This window comes from Zychaea mexicana (assembly GCF_025766255.1).
Source record: "Zychaea mexicana strain RSA 1403 chromosome Unknown BDB00scaffold_143, whole genome shotgun sequence".
Lineage (NCBI taxonomy): Eukaryota > Fungi > Mucoromycota > Mucoromycetes > Mucorales > Lichtheimiaceae > Zychaea > Zychaea mexicana.
Window position 1 is genome coordinate 74933 of NW_026516806.1, and position 27038 is coordinate 101970.

At 44.2% G+C, this 27038-nt stretch overlaps 10 protein-coding genes across 10 annotated transcripts; 6 read left to right on the plus strand and 4 right to left on the minus strand.

The window, feature by feature from the left end:
- Positions 1–196: 196 nt before the first annotated feature.
- BDB00DRAFT_792750 (uncharacterized protein) lies at positions 197–1616 on the plus strand (the record flags this gene model as incomplete). The annotated part of the gene is made up of 6 exons (XM_053121149.1): positions 197–327; positions 439–656; positions 746–951; positions 1042–1104; positions 1194–1388; positions 1488–1616. 6 exons carry the CDS (start codon positions 197–199, stop codon positions 1614–1616), a joined length of 942 nt encoding a protein of 313 aa, XP_052973613.1.
- Positions 1617–2202: 586 nt separating this feature from the next.
- BDB00DRAFT_792751 (uncharacterized protein) lies at positions 2203–3686 on the minus strand (the record flags this gene model as incomplete). Its single annotated transcript, XM_053121150.1, has 4 exons — positions 2203–2327; positions 2415–2603; positions 2706–3372; positions 3450–3686. The coding sequence occupies 4 exons, from the start codon at positions 3684–3686 to the stop codon at positions 2203–2205; spliced, it is 1218 nt and encodes a 405-aa protein (XP_052973614.1).
- A 1913-nt stretch (positions 3687–5599) lies between these two features.
- Positions 5600–7319, plus strand: BDB00DRAFT_792752 (thioredoxin-like protein; the record flags this gene model as incomplete). The annotated part of the gene is made up of 3 exons (XM_053121151.1): positions 5600–5786; positions 5868–6066; positions 6188–7319. 3 exons carry the CDS (start codon positions 5600–5602, stop codon positions 7317–7319), a joined length of 1518 nt encoding a protein of 505 aa, XP_052973615.1.
- A 663-nt stretch (positions 7320–7982) lies between these two features.
- On the minus strand, positions 7983–10052 carry BDB00DRAFT_854590 (uncharacterized protein). Its single transcript, XM_053125688.1, has 9 exons — positions 9974–10052; positions 9823–9883; positions 9677–9744; positions 9581–9607; positions 8979–9510; positions 8807–8884; positions 8607–8741; positions 8432–8529; positions 7983–8293 (listed from the first exon to the last, which is right to left on the minus strand). Exons 1-9 carry the CDS (start codon positions 10009–10011, stop codon positions 8200–8202), a joined length of 1131 nt encoding a protein of 376 aa, XP_052973616.1. The 5' UTR covers positions 10012–10052; the 3' UTR covers positions 7983–8199.
- Positions 10053–11233: 1181 nt separating this feature from the next.
- On the minus strand, positions 11234–12319 carry BDB00DRAFT_854596 (uncharacterized protein). The gene is made up of 6 exons (XM_053125689.1): positions 12299–12319; positions 12131–12207; positions 11756–12020; positions 11657–11668; positions 11434–11600; positions 11234–11339 (listed from the first exon to the last, which is right to left on the minus strand). Exons 3-6 carry the CDS (start codon positions 11901–11903, stop codon positions 11313–11315), a joined length of 354 nt encoding a protein of 117 aa, XP_052973617.1. The 5' UTR covers positions 11904–12020; positions 12131–12207; positions 12299–12319; the 3' UTR covers positions 11234–11312.
- A 1467-nt stretch (positions 12320–13786) lies between these two features.
- On the plus strand, positions 13787–16300 carry BDB00DRAFT_792754 (Alg9-like mannosyltransferase family-domain-containing protein; the record flags this gene model as incomplete). The annotated part of the gene is made up of 7 exons (XM_053121152.1): positions 13787–13908; positions 14012–14288; positions 14366–14525; positions 14605–15119; positions 15190–15438; positions 15516–15983; positions 16073–16300. The coding sequence occupies 7 exons, from the start codon at positions 13787–13789 to the stop codon at positions 16298–16300; spliced, it is 2019 nt and encodes a 672-aa protein (XP_052973618.1).
- A 585-nt stretch (positions 16301–16885) lies between these two features.
- BDB00DRAFT_878672 (uncharacterized protein) lies at positions 16886–18263 on the plus strand (the record flags this gene model as incomplete). The annotated part of the gene is made up of 5 exons (XM_053127765.1): positions 16886–16993; positions 17086–17353; positions 17472–17604; positions 17709–18009; positions 18072–18263. 5 exons carry the CDS (start codon positions 16886–16888, stop codon positions 18261–18263), a joined length of 1002 nt encoding a protein of 333 aa, XP_052973619.1.
- Positions 18264–19378: 1115 nt separating this feature from the next.
- On the plus strand, positions 19379–20447 carry BDB00DRAFT_854606 (uncharacterized protein). Its single transcript, XM_053125690.1, has one exon. The coding sequence runs from the start codon at positions 19447–19449 to the stop codon at positions 20116–20118; it is 672 nt and encodes a 223-aa protein (XP_052973620.1). The 5' UTR covers positions 19379–19446; the 3' UTR covers positions 20119–20447.
- A 4803-nt stretch (positions 20448–25250) lies between these two features.
- Positions 25251–25952, plus strand: BDB00DRAFT_878674 (uncharacterized protein; the record flags this gene model as incomplete). Its single annotated transcript, XM_053127766.1, has 2 exons — positions 25251–25349; positions 25797–25952. The coding sequence occupies 2 exons, from the start codon at positions 25251–25253 to the stop codon at positions 25950–25952; spliced, it is 255 nt and encodes an 84-aa protein (XP_052973621.1).
- Positions 25867–26774, minus strand: BDB00DRAFT_854611 (uncharacterized protein; the record flags this gene model as incomplete). The annotated part of the gene is made up of 3 exons (XM_053125691.1): positions 26634–26774; positions 26375–26380; positions 25867–26105 (listed from the first exon to the last, which is right to left on the minus strand). Coding segments are annotated over exons 1-3 (154 nt in total), but the record flags the coding sequence as incomplete, so codon positions are not given.
- Positions 26775–27038: the final 264 nt, after the last annotated feature.

The following is a 27038-nucleotide window of genomic DNA, read 5'->3' on the forward strand; positions in this document are numbered from 1 at the left end:
AGGTTTTAAATCAATTTTTGATTCAACATAGTCTGCACAAGATATATGCTGATCTGTATAGCAGCGCGAAAATGAAAAGATCCATAAATCATATAAAAGGCTTGTTTTAAACAATGCAGATCATAGAACAACCTTAAGCATAATTTCTTTTATACTACCCATCTATTAACACAGCCTTTTTTTCTCGAGTAGTGTTATGTTTTCGTCAAACCATTTCGAACTCTCGGATATTCCTGATCTCTCGGGCAAAGTTGCAATTATTACCGGCAGCAATACTGGCATTGGCAGAGTATGCGCGCTTGAAATGGCACGAAAGCACTGTCAAATGTAAGCATACACGCATTAACAAACGAAGAGAGACATCACATTATGATGTTTCTGTTGACATATAATACTATACAGAGAACATTAAAAAATGTATACTATGTAATCATGTAGCATCGTAGCTTCCCGAAGTGAAGACAAGGGACAAGCTGTAGTTTCCGAAATCAAGTCAGCAACTGGAAACGAGAAGGTCGAGTTTGTTAAGTTGGATTTACTCTCCCTCCAATCTGTCAAAACATTCGCCGATACTTTCAAGTCCAGATACGACAAATTACACATTTTGCTGAACAATGCAGGTGTTATGTTGTGTCCATACGGACTCAGTGAAGATGGTTTGTATACTGCAAGAAGAGAGATGGCGCGTGACATGACGATCCAGTTGTATCAATGGATGACCGGTTGCTGTTATTATATCTTTTAGGCCTGGAAACCCACTTTGCGACCAATCATGTAGCACACTACTACTTGACCATGCAACTACTTCCTCTCCTGATCAAATCAGCGCCGAGCCGTATTGTAAATGTCAGTTCCAAGGGCCATCAAATGACATCGCTTTCTGCTCGTAGCTTAGATAAAGTGAACGATGAAAAAGGCTATAATTCCACTCTTCAGTATGGTTTAAGCAAGGTATAGTTACTATATCGCAGTAAAAAAGCTACCTTGGTTTACGAGATAAACTTAGTAACACGAATGTCATATGGTACTCAATTCCTTTAGGCTTGTAATATCTTATTCACCCGGGAGTTGGCTAAGCGATTGGAGTCTAGGGGAATCCACAATGTAAAGAAATATGGTCAAACAAATGTAGTAATTCATGGCTGCTAAAAGTATGCTTCATTTTCTCTATATGTGTTTGCTACTACTCTAAGGTTTACGTTAACAGCAATCACCCTGGTGTCGTGAAAAGCGATCTCACTAGGCACGCCATTGAACAAAAGTCGATTTGGGCTACAGTTTTAGAAAGTGATTATGTCGGTATCCCGACAGAAAAGGGATCCCTCACTCAACTCTACTTGGCCACCAGCCCCGAAGTGGAAAGCATGGATATTAAGGGAAAATATTACGTAAGGATTAGTTTCAATCTGATGACTGTGATGGTAATACAGTACAGGATTCATGGAGGCGATACTTAATAGAACGATTCTTGTTATATTGGTGTATAGGTTCCTTTCGGAAAACCAGGATCTGTAAACCCTTACTCAAGATGTGACAAGAACGCTATTAAATTGTGGGAGTTCACGGAAAAGCTTCTGAAGGAGAAAGCGCCTCAGTATGAAGGTGCACCGATCTAATAATAGAGTTACACCATTTGTTGGATGTGTCTTTTTCTCTTGTTCTCTAAAGAACAAGTAGACCAATAAATAAACGCGACAATAATGACGATAATATTTTGCAAATTCGCAGGGGCTGCACTTTATGTGCAGTCATACACACGTTCTTACTTCCTGTGCTTGCTACATATCTTTTTAGGACTATGTACATATGTATCATTTTTTAACTATCAAAGAATAGCACTAGTTTTGCATTTGCTTGAGCAGGTAATCATGTATATATGTAATGTGTATATATTTTGTTATGTACAAAGGTATGGTAGGTAAGCTTTTGTAAAATGAAAAGGGAGTAAATGCGAATAGATTGGTTACAGTTAAGTGGAAGGGGTGCGATTGTAAGAATGGGTTGTTTGATTGTTTTTGATGGTATCGTTTGTTGATACTGATTGCGACGGATAGAAAGGATATGAGAGTTGGAGGTAATGAAGAGATCTATGCTAACAGTGATATAAAGGGGTAGTCAAAAGAAGGAGGATTTAGCCTGGTGTGTGTTATGTTTTTGCAATCATCAAAGCTTGTCTCCTTTTTTCCTCGTCTTTAATTTTTTTCAAAAAAACTGAAAACGCCGAGCAATAGTAAAGGAGCCAATGGCAAAGACGGCCAAACTCGAAACGATCCAGAAGAAATATAGTAAATCGTCATAGTCTTTACCTGGCACTTTGACGTTCATACCTAATATAATTATTTAACAAGGAAATGAAAATAGGTGTCATGTTATCGTTCATTGTCTACTGCAACGTAAAAAACTCATATATTTACCCCATAAACCTGTTACGAGATTCATTGGCATCAAGATGGTGGCAAAGACAGTGAGGCGACCAATGACATAGTTTGTAGAATTCGACGTTTGGGAAAGCTTGATCGAAATTTGCGCAAGGTAGTTAGAGTGGGCGCGTGCAAGCACCGTTTCATAATGGCTCAGATTTTGTAACATGGTGATAAGGTGATCTACACATTACACTTCAAGTGTCAACATTTTTTCATGATGTGGGAAGGCGATGTTACACACGACGTAAAGCTGCATTATAGTTTACTGCTCGTACTACATACCTTGTACATCACCGAGGTATAGCGCCACATCAGGAAAGATTTTATCGCCTTCTTGCTCCTCATCATCCAAAGTGTAGCGTCGAGATGGGGGTGATCGTATATATCCTAATGATGACCCTGACCCAGCTCTTTTGTGATGGTAATGGTGATGGTGATGGTATCTAGTATTTGATGAGGAGATAGCTGAATCAGGCGTCAAGGTAGACGGTGTGCTACTATTACTGGTTGCCGTTGACGTCGATGTGCTGTTATTATTACTGCTATTGTTGCTGTTTGCAAGAGCAGCCGTATCATCCAATCGCTTGATCAGGGCGCGTACTACGTCTGCCTTGGTACCGAGCAAACGATGCATCTGCATGACGCGTTTGCGACAATTTCCAATACGAAGTACCATTTCTGTTTCGTCATCATTGATTTGAAGTAGCATTGCTGGATCATCTATTTCATCGACCTCGGCTTCAATTTGGTGGATCAGAGGAGCAAACTGGTCAGTGATGACATCCAGTATGGCATAGTTGATCCAGTCGGGCGCTACCACAATAAAATCCTGCATCTGCTCCACCCTTTGATACACGTGCTGCAGTTGCGGTACATGGCTGAAGTGAAACTGTGTGTAGAAAGTGGAGAAAAGGGGATAAGCAAGAGCTTCTATTAGAGTGATTGTCGACTACAAACATGCTATGTACACCATCGTGTTGTAATTATTTCTCCCCTCGTTTGCTCTTTCTTGAATATGCCATTTACCGTGAGGACACTTTGCTTATGGATGATGTTATAAAAGCTGACTGGCCTCAGCACGTGTCCGTCATGCACAAACGCTCGATAGCACACAAATAGATAGGTACGGAATATATCGCACTTTTCACGCGTTTCTTGGGACAGAATATCCTCGGTGCTCAAAGGATGGATACGAAAGATCTTGCTGATCACCTTCATTTCAGAGACCGAGGGTGCTGTGATATCTATCCAGTAGTTTTCCATGGTGAGCAAGTCCTGCAAGGAAAATCGTGGATGGTGTAGGTGCAGCAACGAGTCTGCTTGAATACAGCCAGTCTCGGGATGGTAGTAGCACACTGCTTGCTCCGTATGCTGCTGGAATGGAACCACCTTTGTAGGGTAGTAGTGAGGATGTACAGTAATTATTTTGTTAATGCATGAAGAAAAAGAAGCTATTATCGCTGGGTTACTAATCTAACGTAAAGTTACGCATGCTAGTACCTGTGTCTGACTTGTGTCTCCGTACAAGCTTAGTTTACGTTTACATGTGCTCACATCGATAGATGGTGCCTGGCGTTGATGCGTGCGTCGAGTATTGGGTACAGAAGACGATGAAGGAGATATTGATTGTTCGATATAGTGTGCTAGTACATTCAAGTCGATCACTGGATTTTTACGTATCGGCGTCGTGGGCGACTTGCCATTTTCAAAAGATGGTAATGGTGGCCGTTGACCTGTTGCCGCGTCGGTTGGATGAATGTATTCCATCTCAGGTGGCTGTGGCGGTGCTGGTTGTTCGTTAGCACCCTCGTTCAAACATGCCAACATTGTTCCTTTGTTTCGATACGTTCAACGAGTAGTAGTTAGCGAGAGGTAGAAAGACAGCAGAAAAAGGAAGAAAGGAAAGCAGACAAGGGTTTAGCACGCAGGGTTATATAGTCTAGAACACTCCATCGCACCCATTATCCGACGGAAACCGATGACTATACCAACTTACCCTTTCCTGTGTTTGCTGCACTGTATTGTTACGGCCCCAGTTCCGGCAAGAAAAAGAAAAACAAAAGAGAGAGAGAAAGAGATATATTGCTACGCTATCAAATACGTGAATTAAAAAAGAAAGAAGGGAGACAGGCATTATGCTCATCAGACGAAGAGAGCGGCGGAAATCAAAAGGGCATGATAATAAAAAAGATCTATTTTAGGGGAAGGAGGAACAAGGGTAGAAGGGGTGGCCTGTGTACTGTATTTTTGTATGTAGCTCGTGGGAGACGGTGGAAGGGAGGGGGTCTTTGGGTCTTGGGTGGGTGGGGGATGATGGGGTTGGTAGGATTGGAATACCATGCCTTTCGCTCGTCGGTTGTGTATTTGATTCTTCCCCCTTAAGCGACTTGGATACACGCAGAGAGTGAGAGAGGTGCTTCCCCTGTCTCAACAGCCATTGCATAACCAACCTACCGTACTCAGATACTTCCTCTATGTTCTAGCCGGCCAGTGACCAACGTTTTTCCGACTTCTCTCTTTCGTTTTTTTGAGCTGACACATATTATTAAGTTTTGGATCCTCTGGAGGACCACAACAGCTCTCTGTTGAAAATTATTGTACATTTATCGTGATATGCAAGATAATAAGAACGAGAATGCATGCACGTACGTTTATCAGACCCTACCAAAAGTAATGTATATTGTGGTCTCAACCAGCAAAAGAAGAACGAGTCGGATATGTATTTATCACGTCTCCAACCGCTGTCGGATAATGACAGCTGTCAATGCTTGGTTACCTTGTTCATGTGCGCATGTGCATATGTACCAAGTGAAAGCAGGGCGATAAACAGCAGCGACGGTGACAACGATATATTGGGTGCAAGGAAGGTCGGCAGTTTCTTACTAATCAATCATTCCAGATAGGCAACAGCCAGAGTGACGGCGCCCCAGAGAAGAAGGGAGAGGGGGCTGTGCGGCTGCTGCTATGTACCATTCGCCATGTTGCATCGTTGAAAGGATGGCATGTTTGAGTTTAATGCTCAGAGGGCCAATCAATGTCGGACACACACCAGAAACACAGGCTAATATATTCTGCAAATTTATGGGCTTTATTTAATTAATAAGCTCTCTCTCTCTCTCTCTCTTTCTCTTTCTTTTTTCACTTTTCATACCAGCAAACACACATCATACACAACCATGGTCAAAAAGACGCTCTTGTTCTCTGCCATCGCCGCTACTTTTGCTGCACTCACAAACAATGTCCTGGCCGATGACAGCAATGTCGTTGTGCTTGATCAGGCCAACTTTGACAAGGAAGTGATGAAGCAGGACCTGATGCTCGTGGAATTTTATGCTCCTTGGTGCGGTCACTGCAAGGCTCTTGGTAAGCATTGAACTTTGTTGGCTAAAGACTGCGTTTCAGCAAGCTACAAGAGGGATTATTAAACGAATCTGTATAATAAAGCACCCGAGTACGATTCTGCCGCCACGACACTGAAGGAGGATGACATCAAGTTGGGCAAGGTGGACTGCACTGTCAACCAGGACCTGTGTCAGGAATACGAGGTGCGCGGCTATCCCACCATCAAGGTGTTCCGCAACGGCGAAACGGCCGATTACAAGGGCGCGCGCAAGGCGGATGGCATTGTCAGCTATATGCAAAAGTAAGTGATTTGTGGAACGCGTACTAAATAAGGGCGGGCTTGGGGTACACACACACACTTAGACCCGCTCGTTTTTGCCACACACAAAGGAAATTAATACAGTCACTTACCAATTGTAAAGGCAAGCTGCACCTGCCGTGACCGACCTCGACGCAGACAACTTTGCAAAGTTCAAGGAATCCGACCGTGTCGTCGTGGTCGCCTACACCTCGCCTTCGGACGAAAAGAGCAAGGCAGCCGTCAAGGAGGTTGCAGAGAAGCTCCGCGACGACTACTTTTTCGGTTTGGTGACGGACGAGGCTCTCATCAAGGAACAGAACGTTGAAAAGCTCCCTTCAGTTGTGATCTACAAGCAATTCGACCAGGAGCTGGACGGCGGCCGTAGCGACTGGACCGAGTCCTTGGAAGACAGCGAAAAGGTCCAAGAGTTCATCAAGACCAACTCGGTGCCACTTTTGGACGAGATCCAGGCCTCCAACTTTGCCTCGTACGCCGAGGCCGGCTTGCCCCTTGCATACATTTTCGCCGACTCCAAGGAGATGGCCGAACCCTTGGTCGAAGCTGTGAAGCCGATCGCACAAAAGTACAAGGGCAAGATCAACTTTGTCCATATCGACGCAAAGAAGTATGGTCCACATGCTGGCAATGTCGGACTCAAGCAGGAGTGGCCCGCTTTCGCCATCCAGCACATTGATTCAGGCGCCAAGTTCCCCTACGACCAGTCTGCCGAGATCACGACCAAGAACATTGAACAGTTTGTTGCTGACTACGCTGCCGGCAAGATCGAGCCCACGCTAAAGTCGGAGGACATCCCCGCAGACAACGATGGTCCGGTCAAGGTCGTTGTAGCCAAGCAATTCAATGAAGTGGTCCTGGACAAAAGCAAGGATGCTTTCCTTGAGGTGTATGCTCCCTGGTGCGGTCACTGCAAGCGCTTGGCCCCCATCTGGGAAGAGTTGGGCCAGGCTGTCGAGAAGCAGGGTTTGAAGGATAAGGTGGTTATTGCCAAGATGGACGGCACCGAGAACGACGTCCCACCGGAGGCCGGCTTCACTGTGTCGGGCTTCCCCACGTTGAAGTTCTTCAAGGCTGAGACCAATGAGTTGCTCGATTACAACGGCGGTCGCTCGCTCGAGGATTTAGTCGAATTCCTCAACGAGAACGGCAGCAACGGCGTCAAGCTCTCCATTGCCAAGGATGCAGATGCCGAGTCCCAGGAAGAGCAGGAAGACAGCGGTCACGACGAGTTGTAAACTTCTTGTCTCCAAAAACTATTCCCCTCCAATTCAACGGATCCCCCCCTCCCCTTGTCTATCCCTTGGCTATGAACTGCACCACCCTTTCTCCACTTGCACGCACACTTACAGCACACACGTCACCCACTCATACGACACGGCCAAAATACATACTCTCCCTTTTGTGTCTTTCTTTTATTTTTGCATTTGTGATTTTTTCTTTCTTTGTGTAGAAACTAGAACCAGAAAATTAAAAAAAAAATTACCATGTCTTTTAACCAAGTGACCGTCTGTTCTTTTTCCGAGAAATCGGATGTGCATGAAATCCAGGGGAACACCTCTTTAACTTTTGGCATCAGGTCCGAGCAGAAAAAGGGGTGCATCGAAGCCAAATCCAACAAAGCATACATAAGGCTGTCAAGCAGCTACTTGGAGCTTATTACAGATGACACCATGTGCACAGACGCTTGTCGTATGTTTGGCGCATTGCCCTCCTGAAAGGTTGACAGCGATGAGCCTCTTATCTTTTTTTACGTTGTATGATAGCCCCATAGTCACTGTCTAACTTGGGTATTGCAGACCACGGATGGTACAGGCCATGTCTAGCAACAGTGCTGCGACAAGCAAGGTTACACCGTACCTCTTCACCACTGGTACAGTACTGCCAACATCTCTAAAACACTGCATCTTTCATTAGCGGTTGAACGCTCTACACTTTTTTTTACTATTCATGTACTTTGTCTACGAAATATTTATGATACAGCACCAACTATTCTTGGCAATAAAACAGAAAGGGAACGAGGGGATATACACACATGTTGAAATAGGGTACGGTTAGCAGTGACAAGAGGAGGGGACGGGGAGGGGAGGTGGGCAAGGGTATTCTTTGTGCCTTTATCTAGGCAGCAGTCTTGTTGACTTGCTTTTCGGCAGCTTCTTGCTCAGCTTCCAGAGCGGCCTTTGCGCCCTTTCTGCGCTGTCGCTCTTCGTATCTATTATGGTAACAAAAAAGGCCAACCCCATCAAAATTTAGTTCAAGGTTTCTTGCATAGCTGTCCCTCTCCCCAACCATAAATTCCAATGTCTCGTTTGCATCACTCCTTCTCATCGTAAAAGTCCATAAAACATACACGAAGCGGTTTTCAATGATACGCTCAATGATGCCCTGGGTGGTGATGGTCGAGTTGGGGTTTTCGATTTCGACATAGACGCCGCGTTCCTTGGGCAACTATCAGAGGGACTGTGTGTCAGAGAAACATCTGGATTTAAGGCACCGATGATGATGATAATAAGCACAGGACTAACCTCATATGGATCGCTGCCATCCAAATCGGGCTCAGTGGCAGTATTGCCATGGGCAACGATTTGGACCTTGTACTCCTTGTTCAGAACGTCTTCTGTCACGCTGTAAGGTGCACCAATGATCACTTCGTCCACATACTGTTTATAATCGAATCAGTAACCTCGTTTCTGTTTTCTTTTTTCGGAACACTCGCTCGGTTTACCTGGCATGCAAGTACGCTCAATGCGCGTTCGTGCAGGTTCATCAAAGGATGGTTTGCGCCCTTGATGGCATTGACAGTCTATCATCCACCCACCGGGAAGGGCATCAGCATCATTTTCTCAGAATATCGTCTTCTTCCCTCATCCCCCTCCCCTTATAACCCTGTTTTTTACCTGATCATCATGCACGCCAACAACCAAGAAATCGCCCAACGCCTTGGCGCGTTTCAAAAACTCAATGTGGCCAACATGAAACAAATCAAACGTTCCATCCACATACACGACCTTGTCTGTATCACGCGGCTCGCGTCCCTCCGAGAACTGGACAATACGCTTTGAGGTCGGTAAAAAGTGAGAAACCGTCGTACGACGCTTGCCCGCACTGAACGAGCCCAGATCCTCCGAGTTGAAGCTCGACAAGGATGATGCGCCAGCAGACATGCGGCGCTTGTGATGGTCGCGCGTCATCAAAAGCATTCTGCCAACGAGTTCGGTGGTTGAAACGCCTTGCGTACGCTTGCATTCGCGGTACAAGCCTGCATCCTTGACAGCCTGGTAGCAGTCGGTGCCGTCAGCCATGGTCGTGATATCGTCACCGTGCACGCAGAAATCAATATTGTATTCACGCAGAATCTCGACAGTCGTGTTGTATGGTGCGTCAGGGACCACTTCGTCCACCCACTTGCAAGCACCAACAGCTGCATATCTGGTTCACATATAGGTGTTAGTTTCTCAAAAACCCTCTCTCTCTCTCTCTCTCTCTCTTGGCGATTTACCTTTCATCCTCCTTCATCACAGTAGGGCTAAAGCAAGTTCATCATGTTAGTAAAGATCACTTTTTAAAAGTCAACAACACAGCCTATCACTCTTACCCTTTGTTCTTTGCAATCTCGGCATCGGAATGCACACCGACGACGAGTACATCGCCCATCGCTTTAGCCTAACAACAAACAATGCGTGGAAGGATTAGCATGGTACCTACATAAGTAACCTTTGCACGCTTTGGTCTCATTCATACCTGACGGAGAGCGTTGGCATGTCCGTAGTGCATCATGTCAAAGCAGCCATCGACCCAGACTCTATAAATTCGCGCAAACGTCAACAAGGTTCATACACGACCTCTCTTCTGCTTCGCGACCTTTTTTTATTTCATAAAACGAATACTGTACCTAACGGGCTTTTTGGTTTCTGTAATGTGTGTGTTCATTGCGAATAGTAGTGTAGTGTGTAGAAAGAAAGAACAAGTTGTACAAGCCCGCAGTTGTTGGGAAAAGTGAATCGCTTTTTAAGCTTTAGCGTCGTCATGTGAAAGTGCTACGATACATTCAAGCGGAAGCGGAATCATCAGGTACACCCGCTAAATTTTGGGGGGCATGGCGTTTGGGGGATGGCATGATTTATATTCTGCTGTTCTGTATAGCTTTATAATCCCGGTAATGATGTGCTCCATGTACACATAGACTTGTCACCCGGCTTATGTTTCTTCATCTCCATGTGCAGTACGATGTGGTGAAGAAGACCTGGTAATGGGTAACTGGGTTCTATCAGGGCCCGACAGGAACGTGCGTTTTCATTAATTGCTGTATCATACAATGTTGATTTTTAAACAAGTGGGCATGATGGCATAATGTGACCCCAGCTATGATATACAGTACAGCTAAAGATAGCGACGGACAAGGAACAGCTGTCCAAAGGAAATATATCTCGATTCTCGGGTTAAATGGCCTCAACGTATAACAAGTGATATTGGCAATATATAGGATAAAGCAACTGCAGTGGTTATGTACAAAGCATTCATTTATCAAACAAATCCATCAAATTTTACTATTTTGGTAAGTAGAAGAATAACCGAATCAGACATTGAAAACCATTATAATGGTAGTCGAAGAAGCAATACAAAACGTAGAAATAATAAACCGAGGCAATCTCGCTATTAAAGGAGATGCTATAGCGACAGAGGAAAGATTATGAAGAGAAGTAGAAAGGTTATTCAAAATCACAATAAAGCAGACTTCAAATAAAAGTTTATTGATGAGGATGAAGAGAGCGAGAAGAAAGTAGAGAAGGGAAGGTTGATGATGTGAGATCCTTGAAATGCGGCTCTCGCTTTTATGTACGATAAGAAAAGTAGACATTGAATACATGTGCTCTTAATGGTATAAACTGGTTGTAAAGTTGCGCCTTTTTTATATGGTTATTCGCTAGTCAGTGCTCGTCAGCGTGGATGCCCAAGATGCAATCAAGTGTACATACATACAACAGTGCTTTCATCGGCAAGGCCACGCGGCAACCGTGACGCTCGGGAAACTGCTCACGCAGCATATTGCTCAAATACCAGCCGTTTGAATAGCCATGGTCTACACCAAATATATTAGCGCTGTATACTTCTTTAACGCGCACTTGAAAGCCAATATAAATAAATGACATGCTTGTGAGTGTGTTTGGTTGAGAGTGAGTATCAGTTCTGCAATCCACGTAGCCACGAAAGACACGACCGCCATGCTATGTTTATAGTAGAGTTGACGTCAATAAAAGCTATTGATGGAGCAATATATAATATAAGCGTTAGAGCCAAAGCTACCTGAATACAAATTTTACAAATGTCACTTGAGAGGGGGAGGGGACTTACTGTAGCTTCGAGTACAGGAAAATTACTGATGTGTTCGCTCTGATTTTTGTATAAATCCATGACGATGACGAGTTCGTTGACCGTATACTTTAAACTACGAGTAGAAAGCCAGCAAAGTCCAACAAAAAGTACTTTCAAATAGTATCCAGGCCCGATCCATTCGACTACTGAAAATGCTGTTAGAGATATCAACATGACCTGTCTCCGCTCCCAGATAGCTTACACCTAGCATATACTTTGAAAAGAAGAGTCGGTATGTTTTTTTTTGGATCCGTTCCTATGCGACCTTGCTATGCATGCAGAGAACGTTTTGCCAACCTACATATCTGCCATGCATTGAAGCTGTATTCTCGTTCAAACAGCCTGGGAAGCACAGTTCCAATCGTAAACATTAAAAGAAAACGGAGAAGCACTGACCAAGGAGGTAATGGCCAAGTAACGAAGCAGTTGATGATTATTCCTGTTAACATGACCCTCGTCGACAGAGACTCCTACTCTTTTGGTTGTACCCTCTAATGACGGTGTTGATTACAGGCTTCTTCCATCAATACGAGATGTCTAGGGTACGCAAAGTAGTGATAAATCTACTAAAAGCAACGCAATCCCAGATGTAGCGCGCCGAAAGGGATGTTACTGATTGACAAAAAGCCACCAATTATTTATATGAAGTGAGAAAAGTACAGGAACCATATAGTACATCTTGTATACACCTAGTATAATATTAGAATATGAAGAGTGCAGAAGCAAAAATAAGCGTTTATTACCAATGATAAGGCAAGCCAAAAGCTCTACCAGCGTTGTTCCGCAGGGTACAGATCAGCTATTATGCCTCCGCCTAATCCTTCTACCGCTAGAGCATCAATAGCTTGACTGTATCGAAGCGCAGCCATTCCCCGAATGCTGTTTACGATATCAAGTTATGGAAAAGCAAAATTGTCAGACGTATTTCGTGAAAGTCGGATAAGGCACATCAAATTATTGTAGCAGCGTTTGGGAGTAAAGTAAAAAAGCGGCTGCAATTGGTGGTCCATGTTGTTCGGCTTCGATGTCAGACGCACGTATTTTATTCAGTACTTGTATATTGTGCTGGCTCTTGCACCTGATAGTGATATTACCACAGTGCTTTTGACTTTTTTCGTGAAGGGTGTGAACACTGAGGGAAGGATTACGCATCGCGATTTGTGGAAGCGTATAAGCGGTACCTTTGTGTCTAGAATGATATTTTGCTGTTGAGAAAATGATTATTTTGAGCTGATGAATAAGGTAGTAAATAGCGTGATATGCTTGTATATTACCTGAGGTATTAGCAATAAGTGCTTAAAAAGAGCTGCTAAGATCAACGATGGGTCCAGGAGAAAAGAAGAAAGTCTTATGAATTTAAAAGGCTATAATCATGCATGCAGCAGCAGCTTGCTGCATCTGAGCTGGCAATATGCATGACCGATATGATACCATGTAAGAAAAAAACTGTAGTATAATGTGCGAAAGATATGGCAGCTATACTGTATTCAGTACTATCGGTTATGGGTTTACTACGCAGTCAACCATTACAAAAACAGCTCCTTTTTTATAAGTATATTGTTATGACGGCTGCAGTATGTAGAGCTGTGGCTTTCCTTAAAACTTCAATCATATCAATTATAACCCCATGTAATTATTCCCACTGTGCAAAAAAGTTGGTATTTTTACTGATCCTTCAGGTCTCATACCAGGAAAAGGTTCTGCTTAGAACGCATCCTACCAAACGCTTATTTAACTGAGTCTGCTCGCCACGATCTGTATGTTTGTTATCATACTTTCTACATTGTGCTAGGATTAGCCGCTATCAGTATTACCATGATTTCATGAAGCATGTTGTGAACAAAGTAGTAGATCAGCATAGCATCTTGAGAAAATAATCATTCAGTAACAACTTTAAGAGCGAGATAATAGAGACTTGACGAAAGGATCGCCCGCGAACGGTTGCCGAATTCCACCCTATATAGGAGGTATAAGTCGCGTGTGCTGGCCAGTACGTTCATCTATCGGAGGAAGTATTAGAGAAGATAAGAATTATAAAAATAAAATAGGAGACACTGTAGCTGATTATCGTCCTGTTGCAGATCTTCCTTATAAGCGCCAGCTATCGTTCTTTCCACGAACCACATTGTATGTGGCGAACGAGCTCTTGCTTGATCTAAAAAATCAGCCGGGGGAACATGAACCCGCCACGCGTCACCACGTTTATTAAATTGCTATGCAAAAAAAAAAAAACGCCGCACTTCACGCCTTTTTTATTTTTTCAGAAACTCTTTGCTTATAGTCAGTCCTTCCGCACTTTCCTGCCTTCCCGCCGAATCCCTCCCCACACGCAATGCCAACAAACCAAGAGCTACGCTCGAGGTCCAACAAAAAAACGAGCAAAGGGGCCAAAAAAGCTGAGGCTGCCAAACCATCATTAGCTTCCGCTGGAAATCCGAACGTTCAAGCTGCAAGGTATATATATATATATATATATTTTATTTGAAGCTCTGACCGCGCCAATCGATTCTAAACATACGTTCAAATGTACCGTCGAAACTACATCTTCAATATACAGAGCTGCACGCGATCTGTTGACGGAAGCCGGTACCTTTTCGTTCTCATTCAACTCGGCATTCAGAATTTTGTTGATTGCGCGCATCACATCGGCTCTGTTTGGTGTTATCCAAGATTGCGATGAAGTCTTCAACTATTGGGAGCCGCTTCATTACCTTCAGCACGGTACTGGCATGGAGACGTGGGAATACTCCCCAGAGTTTGGCATTCGAAGCTGGGCTTATATTCTTGTGCACAGTATTGTGGCAACTGCTGTCAGTATCTTGGCTACACACAAGGTAAGCGAAAAAAAAATACGATGGGTAGCCTTTGAGGAATAGTTGTTGTTGTTGTTGACCAAGTTGAATGGAATTAGATGCAAGTGTTTTATCTGTTGCGTTTGGCGTTTGCTGCAATTTCTGCCTTTGTTGAAGCTCGATTCTACCGTACAGTCACTGAAGAGATCAATCCACATGTCGGTCGCTATGTGTTTGTCGGTTTGTTTTTTAGCGCTGGCATGTTTAATGCATCGACAGGTAAAGAAGAGATTCAAACACGAGACTCTAAGAGTGAGAAAGATAGATGCACTGAACATCTTCATCTTTTTGACGTTAGCTTTCTTGCCATCCTCGTTTGCAATGTGGACGACGTTTTTGGCTTTCTCGTACGCTCTTCGACCACCAAACCAAATCACCAGCAAGCGGACGTATCGTGTTGTTCTATGTATCGGCTTGGGCGCACTTATTGGATGGCCATTCAGCGCCGCTATTAGCATCCCATTTGTAGTTGACGAGATTATGGTTTACGGCCATGACGGTGCTGTGGATAGGCAAGGTCGAGTGGTTCAAATCATCAGACCCCCTAACTGGCGACTGCAGCGCGTTATTCGTCTGGCAAAGGCTGTTGCCGTCTGTGCCGCTGGCATCTCCGTGCCAGTCGTCCTGGTTGACTATTTCTTTTATCGACGACTTATGTTTGTTCCGCTCAACATTGTTCTTTACAATGTGTTTGGAGGAGCTAACCAAGGCCCCGACATCTTTGGTACTGAGCCATGGTATTATTACATTGTGAACGGATTTTTGAGCTATAACATCTTATTCTTGCTGGCGTTAGCATCTGCACCTTTCGCGGTAAGATCTGTTTGATTTGTTGTTGGCAGTAGAGAACAATACTGATTTTGTTAATAACGATGCCATATAGGCTATTGCAGCATTTGTTGATCGCGAACGTGTACCAGGATCAACCACGATGGATAAAATGTGGCCTTATATCCAATTGGGTACGAAGCTCTTGCCCTTCTACATTTGGTTCACTATCTTCACGTTGCAACCTCACAAAGAGGAGCGCTTCCTGTATGTCGCTTACCCCTTCATTGTTCTGAATGCCGCTATTTCTCTCTTTTTGGCACGTGGATGGGTGAGCAGGACGGCCCGAGCATTTGGAGCAAGCGTAAGTTATCATTGCGTGCATGATCATTTTCTGCGTGTCCAATTGTATTCTGACACTGGCAACATTTCTGAAATCAGGTTCTTGTGCGTGCCAACATTGTACGCTATCTTGCTTTTGCTGTATTGGCTGTGTACAGTGTCATTTCTGTATCTCGTATCATTGCCGTTACAACCCGGTATCGTGCGCCTGCCCAAGTTTACAGCACTCTGTGGCAGGAACGTCCAGCCGACCAGCTCATCAACCTCAACTATCTCCAAGAAAACTATCTCAACGATGCGACCGTTGGCGAGATCAATTTGTGCGTCGGAAAGGAATGGTACCGATTCCCTGGTAGCTACTTTTTGCCAAGCGACATGCGCTTACAATTCATCAAGAGTGACTTTGACGGCATGCTCCCCAAGCACTTTGTGCCCGATGTCAAGACTGTGACGTACGAGGAAAACGGAGAGGTGATGACATATCGTGGACGTGAGTATTCGTTCAAGGGAGCGCGTACCGTTCAGCCTGGTTTCAACAGCTACAACAAGGCAGACTCTGATGCTTATGTAAGTTGCAATATGCTTGTTTGTGTTTATCTGTCTGTTTGTCAACCTTTTTTGTCGTTTATTTACTGATGGTTTCTGGAAAATTTCAGTTTGACCTTGATAAATGCGATTATCTCGTGGATGCCGATTACCCATTGCGACCCATTTCCACTCGTGAGCCTCGATACATCCAAGACGAAAAGACCTGGGAGGTTGTGGATTGTGCACCCATGCTGGATGCAGTCAACTCTAATCAGCTCTCACGTGCGTTTTATGTCCCCGGCTCCAAAGGTCTAGTATGGGCCGACTACTGTCTTCTCAAGAGACGACGCTCTTAAGCCCTCCCTTTCTCTCTTCTTATTATTTGTACACCACCCTATTAGACGTCACAAGACACATACTGTTCTTTTCATCATTTTATATTTTGCATTTCTGTACGCATGTAGTAAACAAGTGAGAGAGAGAGAGAGAGACACGTATTCATCTCAACGCCTTTCGGGTACTTGCATTGAGTTCAGGGGGCTGCTGCGGTGGTGAGTAATCAATCATGATGTAAATTGCAAAGCGAGAAGAAAAAAAGGAGGGGGAGGTGCGCTAAGTGTTTGGTTGAATTTCAACGACAGTTGCAAAAGGCCGAGGAATAAACTCGGCCAATGTTTGCTTGCTTTATACGAAACGCTTTTTCCCTCGTCCAATTTTCAAGCTCCCTTCTTTTTTCCACGATCCCTCTCTGCCTTTCACCTCCCTCTTTTATTATTACCATCATCATTATTACTTACTACTATTCTTTCTTTCCTTCTTTCTTACTTTCCTTGTCTCTTCTACCAACTTCGCTCTGTAGCTGCTGGCGGCTGCACCACTTGTCTCTTTCGTTCATCCAGCTTTTCCCTTGCAGTAGTGTCGTTCGCTATATCATCGAAATCATGACCAAACGCCTATCAGCAAAATGCCGATTTTTGTACTGTACGACGACGCTACTATTGTTTCTTGCATTATCACCACATGCTGCTACGGCTACCGTTGTCGTCTTGGTAACAGCATATTACTTGTTGCCCATTATCTCTCTCTCCCGGGTTTCCACGATGATAATAACTCAGAAAGCATATCTTCATTTGTTTGCTAGGCAACAAACGAGACGTTTCCCGATCGACTAGCAGCATTCGGCCCTTCGTTGAGCGCAAGCCAGGGCAAGCTAGGGTACCTGATGGAGCCTTTCGAAGACCCCACTGGCTGCCAAGTAGTCCAACCTCCCTGTGAAGATTGGGTTGCGCTTGTTCGACGAGGCGGATGTTCGTTTGTTTCCAAAGTGCGCAACATGCAGAAGAGCGGAGCAATTGCTGTCGCCGTAGGTGATCCTGACCAAGCTGGCTGGGTGACCATGTACGCTCCAGGTAAACAACGAATGGAATACATTTGACAAAGAAAGAAAAATCCGGGAAAAAAAAAGAAAGAAACAAGGTTGCACTCTGTGTATGTGTAACTGCTTCTAATATTACCCTATAAAAATAGGAGACACATCAGACATCTATATTCCAAGTGTCTTTTTGGCACAGCGAGAGTACCAAGCGCTGCGATATCTCTCCAACTTTGTCGACACGCCCATGATGGTGCTGTTACTGCAGATTGACAACTGGCTCGAATGGTAAGAGGAGTAAGAAAGAAAGAAAGAAAGAAAGAAAGGCGCATAGAATGCATTAATGGTGAGAAACTCACGCGTTTATATGGGACGGGCTGCTACAAAAATAGGCCGTTGATGCATCTTGTCATCCTGATCTTTGTCTCACCAAGCATTGTCATGACATTTCTGTACATTTCCTTCAAACTGCGACAACGTCAAAAGCTAAAGCAGGATTTGGCTCCTGTCCATGTTGTCTCCAGACTTGCTGTCAGGCGCTTCTTGCGCGAGAAGATGGGCGAGAACGACGCAGAAGAATGCGCTATCTGTCTCGAGGATTACATGGACGGGGAGAAGCTGCGCGTGCTACCATGCCACCACACATTTCATACATTTTGCGTGGACGCGTGGTTAACCACTCAGAAGAAATTTGTAAGTACTATCCACCCTTTAGGCCCCCCGTCAGATCTTGCACTGAACACTCGTTCTATTAGTGCCCCATCTGCAAGCGAGACATCACCGTTCCCGTACCTGCCTCGGCTCATTCCGAAGCCACGAGCGTGCTCCCGCTTTTTGTTGAGCCTTATCATCATCACAATCTTCATCACAGTCATCACAGCCACCATAGCCATCCACTAGTAGCAGTAGACGCATCGTCATCATCACCACTACCTTCATCCTCATAGCAGTAGCACTTGCAATCATCATCCCTTCCTCCAAACGCCCCACATTTACAACACCCACTTGCACCTTTCTCTTCCATCGTTGCCGTGATAGGTGCTCTTTGCTGCCTTGACGGATGGAAAAGAAGGGTTCGCTAATTAATTATATGTAAACTTGTAGAAAGAAGCAGAACATTTGTAATTTTTTTACCTTGTTTTAAAATAAACAATAACGCAGGCATCTTTAAAAGTGATCCACAATATCGCCCTCTAACTTTTCACATGGCATGAAACACTTTCCCAGAGCTGCATGAATGTAAGTTAATTAGAGGATGCCGGGCGTAAAGGCAACAGCATCCATATGTCTTCTTTTCAAAATAATCGTAAAATAACCCCTCCCCCTGAACGCCCCGGTTCCGTTGCCAATTGGGGTTGCTGATGGAGAGCGTGCGAGAGACAATATAGTGTGGTTTATTGCCTTTTACTTCCTGGCCACTACTGCAACAAAGCATAAGGGGGAAGAGGGAGGGGGTAAAGAAGCCAAGGGTATAATACTGGGCAGCACCTCTAGTGGACATTTCTTTGTTGATACCCGGTGGTAAGCTTCCTATAAAGTAACACAAACAGCAGTGTGGGGCGCTTGGGGCTACCCGACGACAGCCGGCGCCACGGTTTCCCGTTTTGGACGCCAACTGCGGCGGGTGGAGAGTGTCCAAATATGTTAAATACGGTTATTAAGGCGATGCTTCTATATTCAGGGGAGCAGCAAAATTCAAATAGACTGTTGGATCACAATAGCATCTTGAAGAAGAAGAAGCTTGGCCAACCAGGGGCTTGTTCAGCAGAGAGGGGGAGTAGTATCCCCTACAGTGGTAAAGGTAATTCCATCTGACTTACACGCAGTAGAATTGTGTGTATGCATGCGTTGTAGGCTTGGCTATCCATTTGATGGGCTGTGCAGGATAGCATTTATGCAGTGTGTCTGGTGGAAGGCTGTTGCCGCTGCTGCAAGATTGAGTGTGCAAGAGTGTGCAGGCGCGCACCACCACCGCCTCCCATCTTTGGACTGGTGGAATCCACAAATATTTATATTTAGCTGACCCGTTGCATTTCGTCTGCTTTTTCTTCTTCTTCTTCTTCTTCACTTTCCTCTCATTTCTCTTTGCACATCTCCTTTCATCCTCTTTAGCCTCCACAGAGAAACACTATGCTGGTCCATAATCCTCCTTCATCACAGCACACTTTGCGACCACGATCGGCTTACACCATTTATCCTGCAAACAGCAGATCATCCCACATGAAGCTCACATTCAAAAAGCGGTTTACACAGCAGCTCAATCGGCTGTTGTTTCCATGCAATCCCGAAACGGACCGCCCCATCTCCGCCACAACATCTTCACCGCTGCCACCACCCTCACCATCCGCAAAAGTAACAGCATCATCATCTCTTTTTACGAGGCACCAACCCACCACTGCCACCATCGTGACCGCGATCCAAGAAGAACAAGCGGATCGTACCGATTTCTTTGAAAACGACGAACGTGCTATTGTCCATGAGCTCAGTCGGTTGCCATCCTTGAAGCCGCCTCCACGGCCGAAGAAAACCAAAGCCGAAGCTGCTAGGCCTCTTGGAAGCGCATTGAGCCAAAGTACACTAGCAACAGTTCGAAGCAGCCATTTTGACGACATTTCGGAGCTGTTACGCGACGACAGTAGCGACACGTCTTTGGAAGAAGATGAGGACGAGGACGAAGAATTCGACACGCCACGACCGCAGGTCGCATTGTCTGTGGCCATCTTGCCCTCGGCTGTTGCTGCCGCTACGGCCGCTAGGTCCAGACGATACCAGGCGCGCGTTGCACGAGCAGCTCAAAGATGATGGCGATCGTTATCCCTTATTTTTTTTCTCTACACTTTAGATACACACTACCATATATTGTATATATAGAAACATTTACAAAACACGCGCCATCACTACCACGTTGTACATATTAGTATACTCTCATTATACTGTGCACTCTATCTTTCCTGTGCTCTACCTCATTTCACTCATCATCATCTTTTTCGAAGAGTGGATATACATAAAGAATCTGTTCATATATCTTTTTAGACAATCACTATTGTTTCCTGTGTTAGCGCAGCAGGTCCTCTATAGCTGCTTCTCTTTGCTTCTTGGCAATTAATTTTGATCTGGATGCTGAGCCCCGGACTTTACTCTCGTCTGTTGGTGGTGACCAGCGCTGACTGTCTATTTGCTCAGCTGTCCAAGTATCACTTTCCAAACCAAGCAGCTACTAGGTACTAGTTTTTTCCAATATAGTAACGCATTATTTGCAGAAGGGAAAAAGCCTAATTTTCGAGCACTACAATGATACGCTATATTCTACGATTTAGTATGATAACCCCTTTTTTTCCCACTTGCACTTTAAGCACTATTATTGGTATATGCTAGTATGATTATCGAGGAATGAGTGTTTTCTTTCTCTCACAGTTACTACAAAGAAAACTTGTTGGCTGACTTTAGCTCTGCGAAGATCAAACATGTTTGTCACTGTAACTCTCTTTCTTTCTTCTCATTGAATTAAAGCATAAAGAATCCCTACTAGACTGTAGTAGCTTTTTTGTCTGGATGTAAACAATACTAAAATTGGTAAAACTCGGGGGCGGGAATATACGAATCACGGGATAGGATCGGCGAAGAAACTCCTCTCATCAATTTCTCAAAATTCTTCATATCATCAGCACAAATAATGGGAAAAGAGAAAAAGTAACCCAATGGACTCATTGTTCTGCTCGTATAAACAGGATCGTCGGCATTAAGGTTGCCCTATAAAATCAAACAAAGCGATAGGCTACTCGTTTTCCATGTATCATATACAGCGGATATGAACATTTTTTTTTGCATGCACATCTTTATGTAGTGTTATGATGCTACTTCTCCCACGAACAGCGCGCCATGCATGCATACACGAAACATCCGACCGAAAAAAATTTCAAGGGGAAGTCATCGCTTAACCAAAACCCGGTTCCTAAGCAAGTGTAAAACAGGTTGATGTAATAGACTTTTTTTGACTCATGATCTATAAATCTATATCATTGTAGCATGAATAAGTACTCTCTGCTAAAATTTATTACCATCATCAACGTCAAATATATACTTGACAGTATGGGGGGCAGCAGGTTGGTTTCAAGCTTATTAATAATACGGCGATAAATAATCGTCAGTATCGATTTTCATATTATGTACATGTTAAGTTAGCATCCTATGTAGGAGAAGCTATATGCAGCTGTGCCTTTTTTTTATTATTAAATCCCTCTAACAGCGGCGACAATCCACTTGGTATTTTTCACGGTACCTGTCTTACTGCAAATTCATTGTCTGTACTCTCTATTAAATACATGTAATTTTAATAAAGCCCAGTATATATTGAGGTACAACGAATAAGCTAAAGTTAATGCTTTTTTATGGAAGCTATATGGACCTGCGCCTCTGGGCATGTGGTCACTTCTTTGAGATATCATACATTTTTGGAGGAGAAATATTGGTATATGAAGACATGATGCAATAAATGAAAAAATAAACCCCACAAGAGAAACGTTATGCTAATATAGAATAATACTATAAGCTTAAATTGCGAAGAAAGAGATTGAGTGTATATGCTGTGTTGGAGTAGGTGGTGAGGCTGGTAGCTGCAGTGCTTCTTCTGGAGCTGATTCGTCGTTATAGCCGCCAACTGGATGACTTAAATTTCCCTGATGAGGCGGATTAGCGCCAACCAGGACTGCCAGATAGTTGGGCGGTTGGTCTGATGTCTGGGCAAGTGCGTCCGTGAGCTCATTCAGTTTCGGACGTATTAAAAATGGTTAGCTTCCTTGGCCTCAAAGCGACAGTCCTAAAGTGGTTATGGGAGAGCCAGTGCATAAGCCCATTTGACTGGGCTGTGACGGCCCTGGAGAATACAAAATGGGGTTGAATATGCGGGTGGTTCGAAAGAAACTGATCGATTTAAATTTACTGGCTCGGGTAAACATTTCGTCGCCCTGCCTGATGGTTCGAGTATATATAGTATAGTTCTTGGTTCTCTATGGACATGTGTGGATTCATTTTTCCGCATATTATTACTATTACATCTGTGCATAAGTATTCACGCATTATCTGGAGATAGCCATAGAAGAACTTTCAGCTTCCATGTCTGTGTAAAACCTGAATAACAACAGAATGTATTCTGTTTCCTCCCTTAATTAAAAGCGACTACTACACAGCTACCTATAGATAACTGCAATTTGTAAATTCCTAAGAAGCGAGTTGTACGAGGGGACCACGTTTATATAAGCCAACACGTAAGCCGAAACCATTGGTATACTTGGCCATGAATACCGTATCCAATTCGAGCGCTTTTTGGGTCACAGTGAATCCATTTTTTTCTAGATACAGTAGTCTGTCAAGACCTTATGAGCATGATATTCTTCCAAACCAAGGCCAGAGTTTTTGTGCAACTAAAAAAAAAGAAAAAGCATAAAGATGTGTGTACAAATTAGAGTCCGATAAGATTGCGGCGATCAAGAGTGTTCCTGCAATTCTGGGTAAATACGATCGTTTTCGGTATAAGTCATGTTTTGTGCTTACTATGTTTGTGTCAGTAGTAGTTATTTATTTTCTGCTGTGCGATTATGGTACAATGGTCAGTCATAAAGAACAGAGAAATTCAGTCGACCAACATATTTTCCATAGTCAGAGATGCAATTCGAGGGAGCGGCCGGACATATACATATCATACTCAGGGGAGATAAGAAGAAAGAATACGGGTGTGTTTCCAAAAGATCTTCCAAGTTGACAACGCACACTTAAAAAAGCTCGTATCATACGCCGAGAGATTTCTTGACTTACAACTAAGACTTAGTACCAAACAACTGTAGTAAGAATGACTACTTTTACATACCCTGGTGGAAAACTACTGTACATCCATCTTATGCGATTAATGCTTAAACTATATAAACTGTGCTAATGTGCCTAGCGAAAGAGTAGGGAAGGGTTAAAACGAAATCTTATCGCCAGGGATAATACAGTACCGACAAGACTGGGACCAGTAAATTGATGTTGTGGTCAATCTCTCGACCGATACCATACCAAACGAGTGTGTGAAAGACTTTTGAATTGATTTCTCACGCAAACTGTTTGTTATGCTATATTTTCCTCTATATATGTCAAGGAAGAAATTGTCGTGCTGCCGATGTGCAACCCAAGATCTTGGCTTTTCATAATTATTAAGACCAAGCAAGCAATAATAATAAGTTGTATGTGTTGCTACTGTCACGTTATGTTTATTAATTAACAGGCATAAACAGAGGAAACTGGCTCAATTGGATCGTCATGGAACGCGCAGCCCACAGCATCTATCAACAATATCTGTGCACATACCCGCGGAGCTGTTTATGGTGGCTAAATCGGAAGAAACTTTGGATTGATCGAATTGTATTTGCGTTAAAGATCGAATAGACATGATCACACAGATTAATTGCAAATGGTTGTCTACGCTCGACTTTTTGGACGTGTATTGTTTAGAGCTATGTATTAAGGGTCTTATCTTGAAGAGATGTAACGAATCTGCCATACGACACTCTTGACTAGAGGTATAGCGCGCATCATTAAGAATTTCAACGTTGTCAGACCTTCTTCTTTTCACAGGCTATCAAACCTTTAAAATATTGCTTTGGGTCTCAAAACGTAGAAGATCGTAAAGATACGTGTAGCTTGGGTGAGGTAAGATAGCTAATATGCAGCATTAATTAAAGTAGTAGCTTGACTACATACAATACGCGTAAAACACAATAACAAACAGCACATGTTTGATAGACGGGGGACAACAACAACAAGGCCTTTATTTAATTTGGTCAAATTCCTAAAGAGGCTCGTCCAAAAACGAGAGTGTCGATGTCTTAGCTTTCCGGGAAGGTGCATCGGCATCTGCTCCCGAACCCTCTACCACAAAGCTGGGTTCTGTCTTGGTCGCTTTATGGATCTCGGAGGGTCCGATCGGCATTGAGATGCCAGCGGTCTCACCAATCCACTTACCTACTTAGAAGTCGCCCCGTGCCTACAAAACAAGCATCAGCACCCACCTTGCGCTTACCTACCCTCACTCACACTCACACACACTGAAAAAAAAGGAAGGGACTTACCACATGTGATAGAGAAAAAGCGAGGAAGCAGCACGCTGCGGAAAATGGGTGCCTTTTCATGCACACGTTCAAGACCCCGCTTCTTTTGAAAAAAAAAAAATACCCCCACTCCCATCCACAGGTCCGTGCTAACAACGCGGGGAACAATGACAGATCTTCTGTATCGTAGCGACAGTATGTAACACTATTACAACGCGCTTTACCACACTTTGGTAAGCGTTTTTCACCTATTTTTTTTTTGTTTCTATCTTCGCGTAGTTCGTTCGCAAAAATAATCGAAAGGAAAAAAATTATTCGGAGGGTACCAGCCCGAAACCTGTTTTTTGTTTTGCTTTGTTTTTTTTCACATGTATCATACATCACCCGTACACACGCCGAGGAAGTAAACACCACGTCTGATTGGCTTTGTGTCGCTATTGATAAGGGAGGTGGATGATGTAATGAGCAAACCAAACAACACTATCAACCTGAAGAAGCAGCCTGTATCGATAATAGTAGTTCTAGGATGACGCGCATACTATGCTGAAAACAGCCATGCTGCTCTATAGTCTGCCCTTGGCAGTTTAGTTCAAGCTGTCCACATCCATCATTGCGGGCTTGGAGGATCGGCAACTGATAATTGCGTGAAAATCGATGTCTACTTGGGAGACGGAGTGCTGGGAGTCTCTCATGTGAAAATCGTAGGCTGGACCTTATGGTGCCTTGTGCGAGCAAAACATCCCCTTTTCTTTTCTGCCGAGCATCAGCATCGTTGAAGAAAAGGAGAGGGTGTGTTGATATCATCCAAACGTCAAGTCGTTACAATATTTTGAAACACACCTCTTTCAAAAAATGGCATTTCTGATATATTATAGTGCACGCCACGCTGAACGCGAGACCCGTTTACGCGACAAGGCTAGCAGCAGCATGAAACAGCAAGTTCAGGAAATGGTATTAGGGAGTCCTTGAACAGCCTGGACCGCAAGTTGCCAGTCTATCATAATCATGTGGGCGTGTGTGCGCTGCGCACTGCTTTCCATGAATTGTAGGGGTTGATGATACCAAAAGATATAAATACGCCCACATTTTTCAGGCCATTTCGTTTTTTCTCTTCACTCTTTCTTTCCTTCATTTTTCTTTTTTCCTTCACTCCCTTGGTTCCTCCTGGTCTTTCTCTTGGCTCTTCCTCCTGGCTTTCCTTGGCTCTTCCCTTGGCTCTTCCCTTGGTCCTGGTGTTGCCTCCGTTGCGCCTGTCCAACCCTTACTTCCGGTAATCCTGGCTGCCTCAACTGGTCCCTGCTTTGGTTTGTCCAGTCTCGCGTTCAACGGTGTTGGTCACAACCGGTCTCCTAGTGAGACCAGAGGACGGAGGAATCCTTTTTCGGTTTCTCGCCATAGAAATATGGTAGTGTCCTTTTTGGTTGGATGCCTTGTCTCCCGGTCTGGTCTACTATGGTGGGGATCGCGTTCGACTCTCGGCAATCGACTCTCGGCAATCGACTCTCGGCAATCGACTCTCGGCAATCGACTCTCAACATCGACTCTCAAGGCTAGACTCATCGCTTTTTCTCTTCTCTTTTCGATCACGTATGGTAAGTCCCTTCCTTTTTTTCTGTGTGTGTGAATGTGAGTGAGTGTGAGTGAGGGTAGGTAAGTGTAGGGGTGGGTGCTGATGCTTGTTTTGACACGGAGCGACTTACTGTATAAGTTAGGTTTTTCCCACCATAGTAGACCAGACCGGGAGAACAAGGCATCCAACCAAAAGGACACTACCATATTTCTATGGCGAGAAACCGAAAAGGATTCCTCCGTCCTCTGGTCCACTAGGAGACCGGTTGTGACCAACACCGTTGAACGCGAGACTGGACAAACCAAGCAGGGACCAGTTGGAGGCAGCCAGGATTACCGGAAATAAGGTATGGACAGGCGCAACGGAGGCAACACCAGGACCAAGGGAAGAGCCAAGGGTGACACTGGGGATCGCGTTCGACTCTCGGCAATCGACTCTCGGCAATCGACTCTCGGCAATCGACTCTCGGCAATCGACTCTCAACATCGACTCTCAAGGCTAGACTCATCGCTTTTTCTCTTCTCTTTTCGATCACGTATGGTAAGTCCCTTCCTTTTTTTCTGTGTGTGTGAATGTGAGTGAGGGTAGGTAAGTGTAGGGGTGGGTGCTGATGCTTGTTTTGACACGGAGTGACTTACTGTATAAGATAGGTGATTGTAGGTAAGTGGATTGGTGAGACCGTTGGGCATCTCAATACCAATCGGACCCTCCGAGACCCCAAAGCGTTCAAGACAAGACCCTAGCTTTGTGGTAGAGGGTTCGGGAGCAGATGTCGATGCACCTTCCCGTGATTGCTCCTGTTAGTATCTGCGTAAGAGCAGAGAAGCTAAGACATCGACACCCTATTAGTAATTAGTAGTTAAATGTACCAAATAAAAATTGTTTCTTTTAACTTTTCACCCGTTAAACTTGTATGTGCATGTTTGATATTGATGTAAGACTTCTTCATGCCAAGCGAGGAGGGAGCTCAAGGGCTCGTCCAAGAAGATGATATTTTCGTTAAAAGAGTGTGATATATAGCTCATGCATGGGGGTCGCTCGTATCATGTACAGTCAACCCCCGTTAATGT